This window comes from Eupeodes corollae, chromosome 3 (genome assembly GCF_945859685.1).
Source record: "Eupeodes corollae chromosome 3, idEupCoro1.1, whole genome shotgun sequence".
Classification (NCBI taxonomy): Eukaryota; Metazoa; Arthropoda; class Insecta; order Diptera; family Syrphidae; genus Eupeodes; species Eupeodes corollae.
In genome coordinates, this window is record NC_079149.1 from 67,319,892 (window position 1) to 67,328,104 (window position 8,213).

Here is an 8,213-nt window from a genome sequence, read left to right on the forward strand (position 1 = left end):
AATAATTACCAAATGGAACCATACAGTATTATACAGGGTTTTAATCATATACAGAATTCTGAAAAACAGTATTTCGACCTGTGCTTCCTTAACGACAAAATATTATCTCAATTTTTCACCATTCCCTAACTTGCATTTACAATACTCGCATCTTCAATATGCATAGTGCAAGAAGCGTTTTGTAATGCAGCATTGCTTATACTTATTACAGTGAGTATTCATCGTCTAAAAAGTAACTTTCACTTTTTAAAATCGCATCCATCTCTAAAATATCAACACACACCTTTTTTGTTTAAAACTACATACTTTGAGTTGACCCACATTCGAAATGAATTATGTAAGATTCAAAATTGTAAACAAATCTATTTATAGAATCAGTCTTGCTTTTATCTATGAGCCGTGTCATCGATCAGCTTTAAGTGCCATAATCTTAGACACCTCGTTTATGTTAATCCGTTAGAGGTATTGCTTAATATTTATAAATTCCAATCAACATATTTTCTTAGCTTCAAAAGAAAGTCACCGTCTGGTTTAAACATGAATAAGAAATAAAAAAAAAACATAAACCTTGACACACAAATTTTGTATGCAAACTTTCTTTTAATGTGATGTTTAATTAAATAATGGTTACGATAAGATATAATATCTTATATACAAATTCGATAAGTGCAAAGAATAATATTAGAAGCATTTGGGAGGGAATAGTAGTTACTTGAAATAATTATCTTTAAAATTACCGCCTACATATCAAGAATAACACATCTACCAATAATACCTATCTACACACTGCATTTTTAAGATGCAAGATCACAACATCCCCAATTGGGCCCAAAGTCAAGCTTTCTGTAACCAACAAAGTCATTGAATGACTGGCACAGTCGATTGGTATCCACCGAATGGTCAAGTTCGATAAAATAAAGCTAAAGCCCATCAGTTCAACAAATAAGTAACTGGCAGTAAGTACAAGTGGCCGAAAAGAGTGAAGTGTGTTTATAATTGAAGAAGCGAAAGTTGTCACAATTGCAGTCGTATAGCGTATAATACATTTAATATTGGCATCCGTGATCGAGTGATTTATAAATAAATGTATGTTAATAGAGCCAATCGAATTATATATTTAAAAAATATTACTCTAAGTATTAAAAAAATTGTTTACTTGTTTACATTTTATAACTATGTGAATAATATGATATTTTATTAATTTTGTAAAAACTATAAATTTCATCGTTTCGTCAAATTACAGCCAAATTTTAATTAAATTTATTAAATTATTTATTAATTTATTAAAAGAAGAGTTGAGTTATTCCCTAAAAAATAAAATATCAATCTTTTAGTATACAGTGGTGGTCCATTATAACGAACGAATGTCCAGATTCAATTCGTTATTGATGTTTTTAGATTCTGAACAGTAATAATATTTTTTTTCAATAAATCAAACTTATAAAAATAAGTACAATTTGATAACGATAAAATAAACTAAGTATTTAAAAACAAAGTATCAAATCTCAACTTTCAACACCGCCACTAGATTTTTATACTTTTATACCAATAAGAGTACAACAGTTGTTATGTTTTGTAGCAGAGAGTCCTTTGGTTAGAACATCAGCAGGCATCGCTTAAGTTTTCAACTATTCTACTTTTAATTTATTATCTTCTATAAGATCTCGAATGAAATGATGCCTTATATCGATGTGCTTTCAACGTGCATGATAAACGTTGTTTTTAGATGTCTTTATTGCACTCTTATCGCATTGCAATATAAGTTCTTGATTCCAATTAATTAGTTCTCGCAATAAAGATTGAAGCCAAAGTTCTTCTTTAGATGTTGAGACTAAGGCCATATTCTCAGCCTCTGTGGTGGAGAGAGCGACAGTAGGTTGTTTCTTTGAATTTCACGAAAAAGGTCATCCTTGGTATTTAAAGAGATAACCTGTAGTTGATTTTCTGTCACCTGAGTCACTAGCCCAGTCAGCATCCGAAAATCCTTCTAAACATCCTTCAATGTCTGGAGTGTTTATTAGCTTGTAATTTATTGATCTTTTTATATAACGGAAAAGTAGTTTAACCGCTACAATGAGATTTTGAAGGATTATTATTAAATCTTGATAAAGCCCCAACTGCAAAGGATAAATCTGGGCGACTTACTTGTGCTGCATATAAAATGCTTACAATAGCTTCTTGATATGGAACGGTTTTCATGTAATCAGTTTCGTGTTTGCTTTGTTGATGTGTTTCTTTTAAAAGCTTTTGATTAATATCTAAGGGTGTGGATACCAGATTACAATAATCCATGTTGAATCGCTTGAGAATTTTCCTTAAATATGTCAGTTGGTCTATCCCAAACTTTCCCTTTTCTTGATCGCGAGTTATTTGCATACCAAGCACAATTTTCTTTGATAATTCTTTTTCATCTTTGTTATTTGTAAAAATCAATATGTCGTCTACGTAAATACCGCCGAAAGTTTTATCTGTGCTTTTTGTTTTGTAGTAAATACACGGATCGGTTTTTGATTGTTTAAGTCCAATTTTCTTTAAAGTTTCATCCAATTTCTTATTCCAAACTCTGCTAGCTTGTTTTGACCGTACAGTGATTTCTTGAGTTTACATACTTTATTTTGAACACTATCAAAACCTTCATTGAGATTCATGTCTTCGTTAAGTTCACTTTGCAGGAAAGCAGTCACAACATCCATTTGATCGATATCCAAATCATATCGTACAGCCCAACTTAAAAGTACCCTTATGTACGTGTACCTTACGACACGGGAGAAAATATTTCTTGATAATCGATCCCTTGATGTTGCGAATACCCCGTTACGACCAATCTACTCGTAGCTTTATATTTTTCGACATTACCACTTGCATCTTTTTTCGTCTTAAATGTCCATTTGGAACTTATGGCTTTCTTACCTTTTGGTAAAGAAACTAATTTTCAAGTGCCATTTTTGAAAAGAGCTGTATATTCATCGTTCATTCTTTTTTTCCAATCAGACATATGTTCTTCTTCATTGCCTCAGCGACTGTCTTTGGATCTTCATCATTGTTGCTGGCCACGTACGATAGATAGCCGTATCTTTCAGGTGGATTTCTTATTCTGGTAGATTGTCTTATTCCTCTCTCAGATATGATTCCTTCTGAAGATTCTTCAACAATGAAATCATATTGGGCATCCAAAAAACTGTTTTCAATTGCCATTTCGTCACTTATTTCGATTGGTATTTCATTTCTTAAATTCACTGCCGTTTCGTCACTTATTTCGATTGGTATTTCACTGCTTCAATTCACTGATGGAATTTCGTCTTCATTCCCCACTGAATCATATCCTGTAAAAATATCACAATAAAATGTATCGTTTGTCTCACCATTTTTGGAAAAATTTGCTCATGGAAAACTGCTTCTTGACTTATTATGACTTCTTTTTTCTTAACATCATAGAAGCGATATGATTTTGAGTGTGTATAGTATGCGATAAAAATGACTTCTTTTCCTTTGGCGTCGAGTTTCTTCCACTTTTCTTTTGGAATGTGATTTACTGCTTGACAACCGAAAACTTTAAGATGCTGCAGATTCACTCTTCTTCCACTCGAGATTTCTTCAGGTGTTATTTCTTCTGTACATTTGCAAGGTGTTCTGTTCGTTAAAATAAACTGCCGTGTTTGCAGCTTCAGCCCAAAAACGTTTGCGTAAACCAGACTCGATCAGAAGACAACGCATTTTTTCGATTATGGCTCTATTTATTCTTGATAATATATATTCTTATTCTGTCAACCCGTTTTGTAGTGGAGAATATGGAACCGTTGTTTGATGTTGAATACCTGCATCTGCTAGAATCTTCTTCATCTTAAAATTGCAATATTCCTTTCCATTGTCGCTTCTAATGGCCTTTATTTTGTTACCAGTCTGATATTTTACAAAATTTTTGAACTCAAGGAACTTTTCCTCTACCTCATTCTTAATGAAAAAAGCAAAGACTTTTCTTGAAAAATTATCAATGAATAGAAGCATGTACTCTGAACCTCCAATTGATTTTTGTTCAATTGGACCAAAAAGATCTGTGTGTACTAGTTCTAATATTGATTCTGCTCTAGTACCAATTGAGTTAAACGGCAGGAGTGCCATTTTACCTTTGATACATGTGATGCAATTGATTTTTGAACTATCGCAATCAATATTCTGCACCACTTTCGGAATCATAGCTTGTGTGGTTTCAATACTTGGATGTCAAACACGCTTGTGCCAAAGATCAAAGTGTGAAGCTACATTTTATGTAACATATGGTTGGGTGGTCTGTTGAGTCGGAACATATTGTTCACCAAGCTTGCAGTTGCAACAACATTACCCCTTTAGTTTTTCAATAAGCATCAATTCTTGGAAAAAAAACATTGAAAAACTCTTCTGAACAGTTTTAGAGACAGATAAAAGATTAATGCACAAATCAGGAACGTGAAGGACTTCTAAAAATTCAACCTCACTTTCTTTGAATTTTCCAATAGATACCTTCAAATCGATTTTACATATACCTTATGGACTTGCATTTTTGAATTATTTGCAACAATTACCTCAGAGTTAAGATTTTCCATCTTACTTGAAAAGCATGCACTATTTGAGCACATGTGAGCTGACGCTCCTGAGTCGAAATACCATTCTTCTTTGTCAAGAGCCGTAACGGAAAAACATCCTAGCATCGCATTCTTCTATTCTTGATGGCTCTTATTCTTTTTTGGACATTTAGCAGCAATATGGCTAAATTCGTTGCATGTGTAACATTTAGGACCCTTGAAGTTCTTATTCCCAAAGTTTTTTTTTTGTTCTTGCAAACAAAGGCAGTATCTTGACTTGCATCAAAACTAACGTCTTGAAGAAGTTTGGTTTTAATACTGGCTCCTGTAATAAGAATCCCAGAGCTTTGGATTCCCATTATCATTGGATTGTATTCTTCGGAAGACCCGCTAAAAGCATTGATCCTATCCATTCTTCATCTAGGTTAAGACCAACATCAGAGCTGAGCTTGTACGATGTATTTAAAACGGTAGAGAAAACTTTCAATTTTCTGAAGAGAATACCAAATCTCTTTACCGCTTTTGCAATGTCTTATATGAGGATAAATTAATCTTTCAACAAGCAATATAAGCTCCGATTTTGCGCTTAAGAGCTTTGTTGCATCCTTCTCCGTCTCACTACCATCAGAAACAGCCTTCCAAAGTTCTTTCATTTGGAAATAAGCTTCAACGGAAAATTTACAGTCTTCCAAGTTTTCGCTTTCCCGAAGCTTTTCAAATACTGAATTTCTTTTCAGACATCTTTTCTCAATACCAATTTAATTATTATTTTGTATTTAGATCGCGAAAAGGCCCATAACCTGATGTTTTAAGATTCTGAACAGTAATAATATTTATTTTCAATACATCAAACATATACAAATTAATACAAATTGATAACGATAAAATAAACTAAGTATTTAAAAACAAAGTATCAAATCTCAACTTTCAACAACTTTTATTTATAAAAATCGTTTCTTCTAATTTAAAGATGCCTAAATCATTCTTCTACGATGAACCCGTTCCTAACGAACTAATTCCAAAAATGATAATAACCGGTGGATATACATCTGTGTACACAGAAGAAGCACCTTTGGTACCGATTGTTGGCGATTGGAAGAAAAGGTATTGCACTTTAGCTGAGTCATTTACTCCAATACTTGACAGAGTGCATAATTTCGAAGTAAGAGAAAGTGATGTCTGGATACTAACAAGTACTAAATGCGGTACAACATGGGCACAAGAAATGACCTGGTTAATATTGAATGATTTTGATTTCGAAAAAGCAAAAGAAGTAGATCTCACATTACGATCACCTTTTCTGGAGTAAGTTGCTTTAAAATTACCTAATAAAAACGTTTTTTCTTATATTTTTAATTTTAATTCAAGGTTCAACGGTGTTGTGCCAAATGTAGAGCATGATACTATGAAACATGCTGAAGAAATGGATTCACCAAGACTAATCAAGTCACATCTCCCAATACCACTTTTGCCAAAACAACTCTGGACTAAGAAGCCCAAGGTAAGGACTTCATGACTTTAAGACAAACAATAGTAACTACCTGTGAATGAAATCGCGGTTTATAAATTCTGAGAGTATAAATTTTATGTTATTTCTTCTCGCAGTTGTCGCATGCTTTTATTATTATTTTTTTGTTTGCGAATTAAAATCTATATCCTCAGAGAAATTTTCATTGGCTGCGTTCAATCTCAGACCGATAGGGTAACCAGATACCTTTTTGTTAGTGTCTTACGTGTAAAATAACAGTTGACCCAAAACAGCTTTGATGTCAAAGAAAGGAATCTAAAGATATCCCAGAATTTCTGGTATGTTATGTGGGTATCTGACGGAACAGCTGATTCAACATATGGTTGAATTTGAAAAATAAAACGGAAGTTTGATTTCAAATTTGTACGTTTCTTTTTAAAATTATTAATAATAATAACAATAAGTTATCTAAAAATCCATATATCCAACATGAGATTAAACGGCGTATATCGCCTTCGAATCACATGTGAATAAATTAAAAAAACGTTTTTATTCGCAAAAAGCTTCCATTTTATTTGTATTCAAAAGGGAGCTTTTTGCATGTATCAGGCCTTAACACACAATTTTCTCTATTTAATCTTACTACCTTAATTTTTTATGAAAATTCCACTCTGTTTTGCTTATACTTACAGATTATTTACGTCTTCCGAAATCCAAAAGATGCTGCAATATCTTATTTCCACCATTGGAGGGGCATGGTTGGCTACAAAGGAACCAAAGAAGAATTCATGCATGCTTACATGGATGGTTACGTGAATTTCAATCCATTCTGGCCACATGTCCTGGACTTTTGGCATTTGCGCGAAAAGCAAAATATTTATTTCACCAGCTATGAACGTATGAAATTCGATCTTCGTGCTGTTGTATCAGACGTTTGCCAATTTTTGAATAAAAAAATTTCATTTGATGAAATGGAAAAACTTGTGGATCATTTGTCATTTGATAAAATGAAAGTAAATCCCGCATGCAATCATGAGAAAGAATTCCAAAGTATCAAACAAGCAGCTGGAGTGGAAGTTGAGGAATTCAGGTATTTTTCAAAATATTACACGATTTTATGTTAAACTTAAAAATTCTTCTTAGCAGATTCGTCCGAAGAGGTGTAGTTGGAAGTCATAAGGATGAATTGCCACATGAAGTAATTGAAGAATTCGATGAATGGACTGACGATAATTTAAAAGATTTTAATCTAACAGTTGATGAAATAATTTCATATCATAAATATTAGGAAAAAAATAATAATTTCGATTATTCTTAAGATACAATTAATTTATATAAATATATTCAATAGATAATAATCATTATTTTCTTAAATTCTCATTTAATTCAAGAGATGTAATTATTTCCTAATTGTTATTATGGGAAACTTGGCTTGGGAGGTAGTTTTCTAGAATAAATTCACTTTCAGTCTCTGGAACCTACAAATACCTATTACATACATGATTTTTTCTAATGATTGTATTTTTAATGCAACAATAGTAGCTATAGGTCAACGACCTCGATGTTCATTAAAAGTAAAGTATTTTTTTCAAACAAGATACTACAATTTTATTCTTCGTAACTTCCAATAGACCGAAATCTGAGTTCTAATTTTTGTCGTATTCTTAGTTAAGTTGAAACAGAAACGTTCATCTGTCGGCATGTAGTAGCTGCGTTTGTTAGAAAAAGTGCATCAGAAATACAACTTTTACGAAAATTGAAATAAGCCTTAAACCTCCTTTAAATATATTGCATAATGACTCCTACTCTCAAGACAGACGTGTACGTGGCCGCATTTGTCCTGCAGAGGTCACCGAAAACACGTTCTTTTTGGCGTTTTTAGACGTTTAGGAAAATGCGTTCATTTCGGTGTTTTTGGACTTTTGGGAAACCATTTGATATTGGTTGCATTCCCTTAAATTTCTGAGTTCAAATATGTATGTACATGACAGTCGTGTAGGTGGCCGCATTATCCAGACTCCAGATTAAAAACGCGTTTTTTAGAGCAAATCTTTGAATAACTAACGTAGCCCAATAAAACATATCGAAATCGAAAGCTCTTCCATACCCGAGTATATACTTGACAAAAATAAGTTACAACCAACTGAGCAGATGATGGAAGCGAATTTCCTTTCATGCCAAAAATT

General features: G+C 32.7%; 1 protein-coding gene across 4 annotated transcripts; it reads left to right on the forward strand.

Moving 5' to 3' along the window:
• The first annotated feature begins 218 nt into the window (after positions 1–218).
• LOC129949783 (amine sulfotransferase) lies at positions 219–7,412 on the forward strand. Of its 4 annotated transcripts, none has more exons than XM_056061429.1 (5): positions 219–337; positions 5,530–5,864; positions 5,928–6,060; positions 6,720–7,117; positions 7,171–7,412. In XM_056061429.1, the coding sequence occupies exons 1-5, from the start codon at positions 329–331 to the stop codon at positions 7,313–7,315; spliced, it is 1,020 nt and encodes a 339-aa protein (XP_055917404.1). In that variant the 5' UTR covers positions 219–328; the 3' UTR covers positions 7,316–7,412. The 4 variants fall into 4 exon arrangements, with proteins under 4 accessions (XP_055917404.1, XP_055917405.1, XP_055917406.1 ...); XM_056061430.1 differs by having other exon boundaries at positions 7,174–7,412; XM_056061431.1 differs by lacking the exon at positions 219–337 and adding an exon at positions 829–1,086.
• The last annotated feature ends 801 nt before the right edge of the window (positions 7,413–8,213 follow it).

Bases quoted from the DNA above. Each gene is read 5' to 3' on its own strand.
- LOC129949783 (XM_056061429.1), top strand. The intron at 5,865-5,927 runs GTAAGTTGCTTT...TTTTAATTCAAG, and splicing joins TTACGATCACCTTTTCTGGA to GTTCAACGGTGTTGTGCCAA. The intron at 7,118-7,170 runs GTATTTTTCAAA...AATTCTTCTTAG, and splicing joins GTGGAAGTTGAGGAATTCAG to CAGATTCGTCCGAAGAGGTG.